The sequence below is a fragment of the Pempheris klunzingeri genome, chromosome 6 (genome assembly GCF_042242105.1).
Source record: "Pempheris klunzingeri isolate RE-2024b chromosome 6, fPemKlu1.hap1, whole genome shotgun sequence".
NCBI classification, from domain to species: Eukaryota; Metazoa; Chordata; class Actinopteri; order Acropomatiformes; family Pempheridae; genus Pempheris; species Pempheris klunzingeri.
The window spans coordinates 19,968,643-19,981,835 of NC_092017.1; the positions used below are offsets into that span (position 1 = coordinate 19,968,643).

Consider the following 13,193-nt stretch of genomic DNA (forward strand, 5'->3'; position numbering starts at 1 on the left):
TGTGCTGAATGCCCGAGGAGGAGTGCTCTAAGCGGAGGGTTGGTGCATATTAAATCCTTCAGGCTGGTTAGTCAGTGTTTGCGCACGGCTCGTTGTTTGCTTATAGCTCCATCCCAGCTGCAGCTCACAGGTTTATTTCTGAACTGACTTCCAACACATTAAAGTGACATTAATGTCAGTTCCCTTGCTTTCTACTGCTGAGTGCTCGAACCTATAATGATCAAATGCATCATGTCAACTTTCACTTTGACAGATGTGAATACTCACTAACTAGCACTGTAGCTGCTGCACATAATACGATGTTACCTTGCAACACAAATATCCTCACTTCATCCATGTATTATTCATATGTTGTACTACATTGTAATTGCTATTCTCCTGTTGCGTTTTATATGTTAAATGTATTTGTATATTTCTCAATTACCTATTTTTGTCTTTTTGTTTGTCTTTGTTTTATTTTCTTCTCCTCTTGATGTATTTTATTTGTTATGGACATTTACTTTTTCACTTATTTCTGTAAATTCCTCTGTTATTTTTAGGAGCATGCTGTAATGACAAGACTGTGGTGTTGTACTCAAGTACGATGGCATTAAGGTTAAGGATAATTATGATAAAAGGAGCAACTAAAATTCAGCAATAAAGCCAAATAATGTGTGTAAATTGATAATCATCTGACCTTCAGTAACTTAAAGTACTTAATTCAAAAATGAACTACAGCAGCTATACATTACATTTATACGTACTATACATTAAATTTACAGTCACTAATGTAAAACTACAGAAGTATGAAAAAAAATTAACTTTTCATTAGGAATCAAGTGAAACCTCAACATCTAAGGGTCCCTTTTTCTGTTTCACGTCTCATATTTGTGAGGTGAGCAGGTTGAGGTGCAGGATGGAGGTTAGCAGGTTGGACGCTAACATACTAGCATGCAGGCTGGATGCTAGCTGGGTTTAGGCTAGCAAGCTGAGATGTAGAGGAGGCAGGTGTGACAGGCTGAGGGTAAACAGGATGAGGAGGAGTGTTTGCACAAAGCTTCAACTGGTAAAATGCCATGAACTGGATAGATTTAGGGTGCCACTTCCAGAAAACAGCAAGAGCCTGGCTCTTCATTTACAAAAACATCCTGTGTCAGTCCAAAGTCATGCCAGAAAAAACTCGAGCAGGGCTGGTGACTGTCTACTGAGTCCATTTTTAGCCAGTTTGCTCTGTCACAACTGGTGCTGTGGGAGCAGTGACACAGGGATACAGTAGATAAGATCCAAATGCAGACGGCGGAGGCCAGAGCTGGTGATCTGGAGGGAAAGTCAGAGGGCCTCTGTTGTGTTTTACACAGTGTGCGGTTGGACAGCTCGACCAAGGCAGGTCTGGGGAGTAGAAGAAAGGCAACAGAGAGCAGTGCAGAGGGCTGAGGATGAGAGAGCATGGCTGAAGGGAGGGACCGAGGAGCACATTGTGACACAACCGCTCTGAGCTCTGACACTTGGTGTGTAAACTTGAGAGAGAAGCAGGTTTGTTAATGAAAAAAGACCACCAGAATAATACAAACTGTTATAGACAGTAAAATATTCTTTTGCCTCAGATGAATGACTTCACAGTGGAGCATGAACGTTTATGAGCTTTGTCCCCAGAGGTTTGGCCGATGGGAGTGCTGTCTGATACCACCTCAGCTGGGAGGCAGAAAGGTTATTGTAGTTAATTAAATTAAAAATGGGTGTGAAATTACATTTTAAAAAGAAAAACTAGACTTTAGAAAAACACAAATACCAAAATAATATTGTGTACTTAAAAAAACTTACTGAGATAAAATAAAAATAACCAAAAAAGACTTTAGTTTAGTTACTTTTGTGACAAATTTTCCAACACAGCCAGCATGAGGAGACACTGGTGAATGTTTATTGAGACTGGGATGTCCGCATGACTGTAAGTCAGAATTTCTTAATCTGCCCCTGACAAATACCCCTTCTTGTAATAAAAAACAACTAATACAAAAACTAAACATTTCTAAACAATAAAAACTAAACTGAAATGAGCAAAAACACTCTGGAAAGTAACTGAAACTAAAGTGAATTGAAAACAAAAATAACAAAATAAAAAGTATCAATACATGATATGATTAATGAAAGGAGTAGTTGAATACAATGCAAAAGAGATGAGTGGGATCTGTGTTTGAGGTAGGACAGCTATGTGTCCCACCATAAGGTATAAAGTTGACACGAGGAAATTAGGCGAGAGGAAGTAGAAGCTGATCATCTGAGCGGCAGGCCAAACACAGACGGTTCGCCTGCTGACAAGAACAACACAGATCAGACAGACAAACATAAACACCTCGGACAGATTAACAAGCGGATAGATTAACAAATGCAAACATCATTAAAACTGTGAGAGAGGAGTGAAGCGTGCTCCGTCTGCTGAGTAGGCTGGGAAATCAACACAGGGCACAGGCCAAACGCCAAACACCGACTCTGACTGGGAGAGTTTTATGAGTCACCTTCAGCTGGCGAGCAGCCAAGATTTCTGTTTTTACAAATCCGACTGAGAGGAGAAACAGGTGATTTAGAGCAAACTGAAGTGAGCTGATAATGAGCTGATTAAGAGCTAAGAAAACACGCCGTCTCAGAAGTCATTATATTACATAGTTAGCTTGTGGTGATCGATACACCAACTATACTGATCACATTTCAAAGGGTGAGTAGTAGCACAAGGAAAAACAGCTGGGGGGGAAACATGAGTCGGGTCTTTAAGAATGAATCAACAGTTATACTGTCTTTTACTGGTTTTATTTAGTTCTTCTCTGAACTCTCTAGGAGGAAATAACTGCATTGATGTGACCCTAAAATATAAAGGATTATATGTAGAACATGGCAGATTTTGTCCTTTACACTGGAGGGCTGAGCAGAACAAAATAAAGTCTGGACTGATGCGCACATTCGGCATTTTCTCCTTGTGTTTTATATGAACAGCAAAGAACACAGAGAAGACATGAAATCATGTTCAATTTAAGTTCGAGTTATAAAATAACTGCAAAAGCTGATCCCATATTATGCAAGAGGCAATTTTTTTAACGTCTTTTCAGTATAAATGTATGTCCCCAAACTATAAGACAAAACCATCCTCTGTCTTTGTCCTCTCCTCCATCTTTCAGTAAGCAGCAAACCATCGTGTTCTCCTGAATCAGAGTCTGAAAACAGCTGCAGCAGCAACATCTGGTACGACAACAATTATGTGTTTTATGAACATTAAACCATGAAAACATGTTCTGGTAGGACCCCAAAGACAAGTGTGTACGTGAAAATGAGCAGAACATCTGTGGTTACCAACAAAGTAGAATTTGATCTGGATAAATCTGGATAGATGTTTGATGCACCACTTTCTGGACTTTTGAATTGAATGCATGGCTTGTTGGGTGTGAATCTGCAGTTTAAATGTAGCCTCATCATATTAGATGGTATAGGGTAAAAAAGTACTGATTTCATCTTTGTCAGGGGTCACAACATCTCTCATCGTGCTATTTTGGAACTCTAGACTTTAAAATATTAAGTAGAAATCAGGCTGGAATTTGAATAAGAAATACTAAATAAATATAAAACCAGATAAGGTGTATTTAAAGTTGTATATTTGATTTGTCCTGTAAACCAGGTGTTTCCAAGATTCAGAGACGACATTGATGGAAAGTGTGTTCTGCAATGATGAAACTGTAACTATCTGCCACTTATGCCTCTATATTAAATTATTTTAGTGAAATATGCAATATTTGACTGATTCTATTAATCATTTAGAAAAAAAGAGGCATAGTTTCATAAGAATGATATTGATTGACAGCATCAATATTCTGAACTTCTTTATTTTAGAACATTCACAAATGCAAATGGACTTAAAGAATCCAACACATACAGCACTTCAAAATAGAAATTAGACACTAGATCTCTTTAATGTGCATGATACCCCTATTTACAAAGGTTTCTATCGTCCCCACGTATATGGATGTTTTGTTTGAAGATAATCAAATGGCTTGAACATGATACAATAGAAAATGAGTTTAAAACATTAAAAAGATCTGATCTGATCTGCAGCTCAGACCCTGGCAGGAGAACTAACCTCGTAAAATTCCCAGAACTTGTCTCTAAACTCCCCCCAAGCATTGGATAAAGTCTGTCCCTCCTGCAATAAAAACAAAGATGTCTGTCAGGTGTGCGTCAGCCTCAACAAAGCCAACGTCAGATGAGGAGGAGCGTCGACCTTGTGTAAAACATGACTGACGCTCACGAACAAAACTTCAGTCAAATCAAAACTGTTTATCACAGTTGACCTTTGAACTTCACCCACCTCTGATAGTAACATATGACGTCTTTTGTCTTCTCTCACCTCTTTAAGTACAACCTTTGACACTCTGGCTCACTTGTGCGTTCTTGTACTTGCTACATAGTGAGGACCAGCACATACACCACCAGCAGAGTGAGGACGTTTTTGGGAAGAGAGGACATTTTAGCCAGTCCTCACAACTTCAAAGGGCCGTTTGAGGGTTAAGACTTGGTTTTAAGGTTAAGGGTAGAATTAGGGTAAGGAGCTGGGGAATGCCTTGTGTCAATTAGTGTCCCCACAAAGATAGAAGTACACGTATATGTGTGTATCACCGAGAAACTGCTTGTGGACTAAGGGAGGAGGGAGACAGGCTGCTTAGCGCAAATAAACTCTGAAATCCTTCTCACCTAAAAAAAACCCACAATCCACACCCCGTAGAGGTGAGCAGCCGGTCAACCAGGACCTCATCGTATCATTAGTGCAGCGGTAGGCCCAAAGAGCAGCCCGCCACGACCACTGTGACCTTTACTGGACAGAAGAAAGGAATAAAGAGTTCATCGTTCAAAATCAAACACACTGCACAGATCTTCTCCAAAACACCAGGGTTTATTCTTCACTAGAACATGGAGATTTAAGTATTCTGTGTTTAGAAAGTTGAGAAATAAGTATTTGTATTATTTTGTATTGAAAAAATGAGATTTAAGTTACAGAACTTTTGTTTTGCTGCCCTCTCTGGTTGACAGTTTCAGGCCTGTGTCACCGCTGACCGGCTGGAGGTGGACCGATGCACCTGTGACCTCAGTGATGTCACAGCGTCCTGGAACACACCTGTACATCACTGCTCCAAGGTGAGATGTTAAACCTCCGGAGGTCAGAAAAACAAAAAAAAGTCGAACATCTTCACAGGGTATTAAGTCACTCTTTTAAAAAAACACATGGGATTGTAAAAACATCTCACCAAAAGAAGAAATAAACTGCCTATTGCCTATTTTATTGTTTAGATTCTATTCTAATTCAAATATTTGAATGTCTTTTCATACATTTTGTGCGTGTGCAGCATGCAGGGAGCTACATCTGCATTTCATCATGCAATCCTGTAATGTAAAATGACAAACCTGACAAACCTAGAACAAGCCACAGGCATTGTTTAAATCCTGCTGAAAACTAATCGAGGAAATTTCCCAGAGGAAATCATTTTGCAGAGATGGTAAACACCGTTGAGGTGTGCAAATTATCTGAGGTGCTTTAAGAGGAAACAAAGTGTTTTACTGCAGAAATTGGTGATTTTAACAGAACCTCACTGTTTCACAGCTGTGGTTCCCTGTTGCCAAGGAGCAGAAACAGCCCATGTTCTCCTCTGTATCCAGCACACAGTCCTCTACATTCATTTTTCTCCAAAGTGACATACAATGATGCCTCTATATTTCATTTCATTAAGCCTGAGGTCAGTCATTCAGTCACAAGTGGAGCAGGGCACCAACACTTTTCACACATTGCAGTAATAACGTCCCCCGAGCTCCACCTTCCTCTCCCCGTCTGTCTCACCTGTCCTCCTCCAGTCTCGGACTCGGCCTGGCTCCCTGTGGTTCTCCCTGGTCTGCTGCAGGATATCTCCCAGCATCAGCATGCTTCCTCCGCTCACGATGTTTGTGACCAGAAGGTACCGGCCCTGGAATAACGGCCGCCAGGAGAACTGTATCCGGACCAGAAACTCTTTACCCGCCCGGGGAAGCATGATGTTTGGACCGCAGAGAGAGTGCTGTCATCTGTGGCAGGAAAACACCTCTCTGTCTATCTCTGTGGAAAAGACTCAACATGAACAAACAAGTTTGGAATAAGACTTTGGAACAGGTCCATCTGGATGATCTACCAAATGTGAGACAGAAACATATAGACAGCCACTCCTCCAAAACAGAGGTAAAAACAAAGAAACACAACTCCCAGTCACAAAACACCCCCAAGAATAAGAACAGAGTTCTCCCTGTGAGCAGGCAACTTTCAGGGAACACTCCCTAAAGGACTGGAGGACAGACATACTTTGCAAAGCTATGCTGTGAAAGCACACAAATTCTTAGCTACAGTCTCAACTTTTTCCTGTTTGATGTAAAGAATAGCCAAGGGCAATAAATGATACCGCTGCAATTCTACATTAGAATATCAAGCTGAGTGCAATGAAGTGCAAAGAACTGAACCTTCTTATTTAAGATCATAAATCACAGATTGTGATTTATAATCCTGAAAGGTGTCCGTCTTTCCTGATGAAATCTTTATTGCTTCATAATTGTATTTAGAATTTAGAATATAAACGTATATTCTCTGCTTGTTCAAACTTTATTATTTTGCGGAAAGAGATAACTAAGTTTTTCGTCAAACAGAATGTATAATTAGGATAAAATGAGCTTGAAGAAAGTCACATCACATACAGAATTTCTATTCACTTTATATTTTTAATCTAATTTCATTTTTTTTTTTTTTATTACCAAGTCTTTTTTTTTTTAAATGAACACCGATACTAAAATTCAGCAATAAAACAAAAACGGTTCATCAGCTTTGCAAATTCATTAAAGACTTCTATGATGCTTTTTACATGTTAATGGTACATTTCATGTGGAGACATTTGAAATGGAGACATATAAAATCTGATATGAGCACATAAACATAACAAACATAAAATCAGTAATTCATTCATAAATAAACTGCTGTAGATATACAGTAGCTGTACGATACATCGAGTCAAATTTACAGTCACTACTGTAAAACTACAGCAGTTTGAAAATAAATAAACTTCACATCTTCGGTCCATCACGAATCAAGTTTACACGTACAGTTCGGGATTCAGTTTGAAATTATAAAAATATAAAAGATCTTATATTTAATCACAATCGTGCAATTATTGCTATAAGTACCTCAAAGGGATGAATTGCAGACAGGATTATCTGTCATGAGTGCAGCAATGATCTAGATATTAAGGCAAAGTTTATGCAGGTTAATTTGACAGAGACAAAAACACAGCAGCTAATTAATGAAGGTGTTTCACATGAATAATGATTCTTTCATGTCAAACCGGAAACAAAGCGGCGCAGAAAAACGGCGCAGAAATAAAAGCAATTACACATTGCAAAGTTTAAATCTCTGCGTGCAACAAGAGCATCAGAGTAGAATTTACTTCTACAAGCAAACACTTTCAGCAACTGGAGCTTAAATTTCTTTGAGTTGCTGTTAACGGCAGCAGTTACACTCATATTTGGGTTGTGATTAAACAAAAACCATCACAGGTATTCGCAGGACAGGCAGTTAAACAGCTCTTCATCCCTGAAGGCTCCTATAGGAGTGCAACATCGTTCAGACATAAATAGACAAACTGGACACATTAAAACTCCACAGACATGAAGGGAAACGTGTTCCAGCATCTCTGAGACACGGGGTCCTTTTAAACCCCGAAGAGGAGGGAAAAGACCATCAATAGTCTCACAATAACTTCCACAGGCTGAGAAGAAGTTTGAACAGATAAAAACAGAAAAATGTTCTTTTGCCTCTGCCGAACTACTTCACAGTTGAGCATGAACTCCGTCTCTACGCTTTCTCCTCCAGAGGTTTGGCCGGTGGGAGCGCTTCCTGCTGTACATCCACAGCACTGCTGTCTGACACCACCTCAGCGAGCTGTCGGTCATCCTGTCAGCACAGCAGAAACAAATACGTCAACAGAATCAACATCAGTTCACTTTAATAACTACTGAGCAAGTAGAAAACTCTGATACACACAATGAAGTGTGAAGTGGACATCAGTGAGTGAGAGTGTAAGTGTGTGTTTGCTCCAAATTCATCCAAAACTATGAAAAGAAATATTGTTAAAACAGTGACACACACACACTTACTCTGTGTTTGAGGTAGGACAGGTAGGTGTCCCACCCTAAGGTGATAAAGTTGACGTACACAACGCGGAATTTAGGCGGGAGGAAGTAGAAGTTGATCACCTGAGCGGCAGGCCAAACACACCAGTCCGCCTGCGGGCAAGAACAACACAGATTAGCATGAACAAACCAGACAGATTACCCAGCGCAAACATTGAGAACGCTGGCTCTGACTGGGATGGTTGTGTCAGTCACTTTGAGCTGCCGACCAGCCAAGATTTCTGTTTTTACAAATCTGACTGAGACACACGCAACACCTGATTGTTCAGATATTTAAATCTGGACTAAAGAGGTGGACGAACCCACGCTGGCATCCCTAGAGTCGCTCTTCTAGCAGGCACAAATACTCAGGATTTCAAAGTGTTTCATGCTTGGCACTTTTCCACAGACAGTTTTAGGCCGACGTGTCTCTAGGAATGAATTGTAAATGGTTTGTATTTGTATATATTTACATCATAACCAAAGAGTCTAAACTCTATTTTATAATAAAAATGTTAACTGCAGAGACATACAGCATTTTAGAATAGACTGCTGACAAAGGACCTGGATTATGTTTTAGAGAGTTGTTATAGCAACCTGGTGATTTCTGATTCTCATTTCCTAAATTCCCATGTATTTCCATTAATCTAATGGCTTGGAGGACACATTCAAAGTTATATTAATGTTACCATGATGAATAAGCATGTGAAACCTGCTTGGAGGGTTAGTGGTTGATGCAGACATCTATCGTCTTTAGATGATTCTTTTGGCATTTTTAAGTTGTGTAGAATTACACATATCAAACTGTCCATTGGCAGGTTTTTTTGTTCTCCTTTGAGCTCAGCAGATAACTGCACAGATGTGACCCAAAATATGTAGAATGTACAAAATTTGGTTCTTTACACTTGGAGAGCTAAGAAGAACAAAATGAAGTCTGGACTGATGCTCACATTCAGCTTTTTCTCCTTGATGAGACAATCGTGCTAAATGTCTCATCTCTGGTTAAGAACAAAGAAGAACATGACGTGATCTGCTGCTTCAGATCTGCAGCTCAGACCCTGGCAGGAGTACTAACCTTGTAAAATTCCCAGAACTTGTCTCTAAACTCCCCCAAAGCATTGGATAAAGTCTGTCCCTCCATGAGACCCATACCTGCAATAAAAACAAAGATGTCTGTCAGGTGTGCGTCAGCTGCAACAAAGCCAACGTCAGATAAGGAGGAGTGTCGACCTTGTGTAAAACATGACGAACAAAGCGTCGGTCAAATCAAAACAGTTTATCACAGTCGACCTTCGAACTTATTCCACCTCTGATAGTAACATACGACGTATTTTCTCTTCTCTCATCCACATCTTGAAGTACAACCTTTGACTCTGGCACACCTGTATGTGTGTGTGTGTGTGCACGTGTGTGTGTGTCAAAGAGAAACTGCTTGTGTACTAAGGGAGGAGGGAGAAAGGCTGCGTAGCGTAAGGAACTCTGAAATCCTTCTCACCTACAAAATACCACAACCCACAACCCGTAGAGGCGATCAGCTGGTCCACCAGGACCTTCTTGCCCACCGTGTTCAGAGCTGTGCCCACGTACACTCTGTCCAGCCACTTGTACCAGTAGTGCAGCGGTAGACCCAAGGAGCAACCCACCACAAACATGCGTCCTTTAGGGGAACAGAAATAAGAGCAAAATAAAGAATGAATGGCAGTGTCATTCAAAACACCAGGTTTTATTCTTTATTAACAGATGGAGATTCAAGTACACTGTGTTCAGGAAAAATGATCACAGCACAATAAGTCAATGTAAAAAGGATTATGCAGATGAGATTCAAAGAGTGACTTAACACCAGGCTGAGAAGTCACTTTCAAGTTCAAGTTCTTTATCATCAACTGCAGTGAAGCCGTTAAATTCTCCGTACTCAGGCTCCCTCCAACAGCGCTCAAATAGATATAAAGAGAAAACACAGCTTCTTACCAATATATAAGGGTCTGAGCAAATGTTGAATCACACTACATTATTTTGTTAACCAGGTTGAATCTATTCACAACAAACAAAATGTTTGCAGAGGAGAGAAGCAACCTGACACAGCTCTTGCAAACAGACCGTATTCAGATAAAAGAGTCAGCTTTCATTGAGGACTCTTGAGTTGTGCAAATTGTCTGAGGAGTGAAGTTTGATTTTTTTCTGCAGAAATTGGTGATTTTAACAGAACCTCACTGTTTCACAGCTGTGGTTCCCTGTTGCCAAGGAGCAGAAACAGCCCATGTTCTCCTCTGTATCCAGCACACAGTCCTCTACATTCATTTTTCTCCAAAGTGACATACAATGATGCCTCTATATTTCATTTCATTAAGCCTGAGGTCAGTCATTCAGTCACAAGTGGAGCAGGGCACCACACTGCAGTAATAACGTCCCCAGAGCGCCACCTTCCTCTCCCCGTCTGTCTCACCTGTCCTCCTCCAGTCTCGGACTCGGCCTGGCTCCCTGTGGTTCTCCCTGGTCTGCTGCAGGATATCTCCCAGCGCCAGCATGCTTCCTCCGCTCACGATGTTTGTGACCAGAAGGTACCGGCCCTGGAATAACGGCCGCCAGGAGAACTGTATCCGGACCAGAAACTCTTTACCCGCCCGGGGAAGCATGATGTTTGGACCGCAGAGAGAGTGCTGTCATCTGTGGCAGGAAAAACCCCAATATGAAAAAACTAAACTCTTCTTTGTTTCACCAGCAGGTTTTTGCACAGCTCCATCAGGATGATCTACCAAATGTGTAAAACACACAGGCTGAATCTTTGAGTGTCTTTGGGTTTCTTGAAAGGTGCAATATAAATTCAAGCCATTATTATTATTATTATCATTATTATTATTAATTATTATAATTCATTAGGTATCCAAGAGGAGACAGATACACAGACAGCCACACCTCCAACACAGAGCTAAAAACAAACAACATAACATCTCTCAGTCATAAAACACCTCCACAAAAATAAGAATAAAACCGTTCATAAATACAAAACTCCCTTTGGATGCAAATCCAGAGAACATTTTTTTGTTTACTTTACTATCACACCTGCTGGGTCCCACACTGACCTGATAAAGAGCAGTAAAAGAAAAAAAGCATCAATAAATGAGTGATTATGTGGTTTGTTTCTATGGGCAGCGTCTTTCATCATATTCATCAGCTACATTATTCTCTTAATCTCGCCTGTGGCCTGATGAATAAAGCCTTTTGTGTTTCTGACGCAGATTATGGTTTGTTTTAACGTCACCAGGTGACACAGAGTTTTTTTTCTCTTTTAGTTTTAGAGTTCAAAGGTCATGTAGTCACTTTGCTACAGTAGCTAGCAGTTAGCCGTTAGCCGGAGGTCAGGCTACCTGGTTAATTTAAACCGGGATAAACCGCTCGGCTGCTCTGTGAGTATGAGACAACCGGCCACTGTGCTGTTTCTTTTTTAGCACGACACACGTATCAACTTGTTAAATTAGATATTCTGTTTTACTTTGAATTATCTCTCTGCTTCCTGTTTAACGCCACATGCAACAAACCGATGAGAGGCAGATGTAAGCCGGTCGATAACTGGAACTGGACCAGGACCAGGACCAGGACCAGGACCAGGACCAGGACCTGGACCTGGACCTGGACCTGAACCAGGGCCAGTAATCTGTGGTAAGACTAAACACGACCTTACCTGAGCCCTTAAACACGTCCACGGCCCAGAAACACTGTTATTACTGCTTGGAAACGCCACCTGATGGGAGCTTTAGATGTAATAAGTATATGTGATGTGCGGTGTGAGCGCCCCCTGCTGGTGCGGAGGCACAATGGTCAGAATAAGCTGTGGAGGGTCCGTGAACGCAGCACTAGTTTGCTTTTACTTCATTTGTTCCTCAGAAGCGTCACATAGCGTCAGACTCCTCAGAACAATAAATACAACTTCTGTTGACTTTTGTCCTGTTTCTGCTGACAGATTGTCAATCGATTGATTGTCTTTGATCGATAAATGTGTGTTTACCTGCATCAGTGTACAGGTGTGTGTTTGTGAAGGAGGTGTTTCTCCCTACAGTATGTTCCCTCTCTGTAACTGCTGACAATTATGAATAAAATCTAAAACTATATCGACATTTATATTTCTATTGTATGATTATTATTCAATTCTAATTGTCTCTATGTTATTTCAGATCTTATCATTAATTGTGCCTTTCCTCCAATGTTTTATGATTTAGAGTATCATTTAGAGTAGTATTAATAGTATTTTTAGAAAAATCTTTTCAATCTGGTGAACAAAATAGTAATGTAGTCATCTGTAGTTTACGGTGACTGTGATTTATTTTTAACCCTGTGTTGTATTAATGTACCATAAATGTTTTTGTAGTGAGATTTCACTGTAACCATCATAAGACCAGTTCTTGGGTGTAAAAGGCAGCACTGGTTACTGCTGACCCCCTGATCAATAATTCAGTCTCTCCGGTAGCGATAATCAATAATAGATGACAGGTTGAGTATTTGAGGCGGGGCGTTTCAGGACAAGCTCTTACGTAGCGACCCATGATTCGCCGAACAGGCTGTCAATCTTCTACACCGCCTCAAAGTCCCGCCCACCTGCCATTCAGTTAATACCGACTTTTTTTTTCTAAGTAAAGATGGCGGAAATACAGAAAGACCGGAATATGATCATACTTTCAAAATAAAATCTCGCTCCGGTGGTGAACACGAGCTCATCACTGGAGACTTAACCCTCAATATCTGCTTCTGCTGCTACTTAAAAAAGAAAAAATACATAGTTATATGACTGCAATGCTTGACCTCTATAGCACCCTGTTAAGATGGTGAAGACATCGATTTCTTATTATTTTCGTTCACTGTTGACATAGTTATATTTTGTTTATCAATTAAGGTCTATACAGTGAGCTATACTGTCTATACAGGCTATCAATCAAACTTTTTTGTGTAGCGGTGTTTTAAAGGTGACCGACAAGCTCATAATAAGATAGTTCAAATAAATAAATAAA

General features: G+C 40.4%; 1 protein-coding gene across 2 annotated transcripts; it reads right to left on the bottom strand.

Annotated features, from left to right (window-relative positions):
* Positions 1-7,394: 7,394 nt before the first annotated feature.
* Positions 7,395-11,974, bottom strand: mpv17l2 (MPV17 mitochondrial inner membrane protein like 2). Of its 2 annotated transcripts, none has more exons than XM_070832274.1 (6): positions 11,873-11,974; positions 10,637-10,857; positions 9,689-9,850; positions 9,269-9,345; positions 8,179-8,307; positions 7,395-7,975 (listed from the first exon to the last, which is right to left on the bottom strand). In XM_070832274.1, the coding sequence occupies exons 2-6, from the start codon at positions 10,824-10,826 to the stop codon at positions 7,877-7,879; spliced, it is 657 nt and encodes a 218-aa protein (XP_070688375.1). In that variant the 5' UTR covers positions 10,827-10,857; positions 11,873-11,974; the 3' UTR covers positions 7,395-7,876. The 2 variants fall into 2 exon arrangements, with proteins under 2 accessions (XP_070688375.1, XP_070688376.1); XM_070832275.1 differs by having other exon boundaries at positions 10,637-10,850; positions 11,868-11,974.
* Positions 11,975-13,193: the final 1,219 nt, after the last annotated feature.

What these genes read in the sequence shown, in the direction of transcription:
- mpv17l2 (XM_070832274.1), bottom strand. Translation starts at nt 10,826, where the DNA reads ATGCTTCCCCGGGCGGGTAAAGAGTTTCTGGTCCGGATACAGTTCTCC. An exon ending in CCGAGACTGGAGGAGGACAG is followed by an intron (nt 9,851 to 10,636) that starts GTGAGACAGACG and finishes GTTCCCCTAAAG; the next exon opens with GACGCATGTTTGTGGTGGGT. An exon ending in AGTTCTGGGAATTTTACAAG is followed by an intron (nt 8,308 to 9,268) that starts GTTAGTACTCCT and finishes TCTTGCCCGCAG; the next exon opens with GCGGACTGGTGTGTTTGGCC.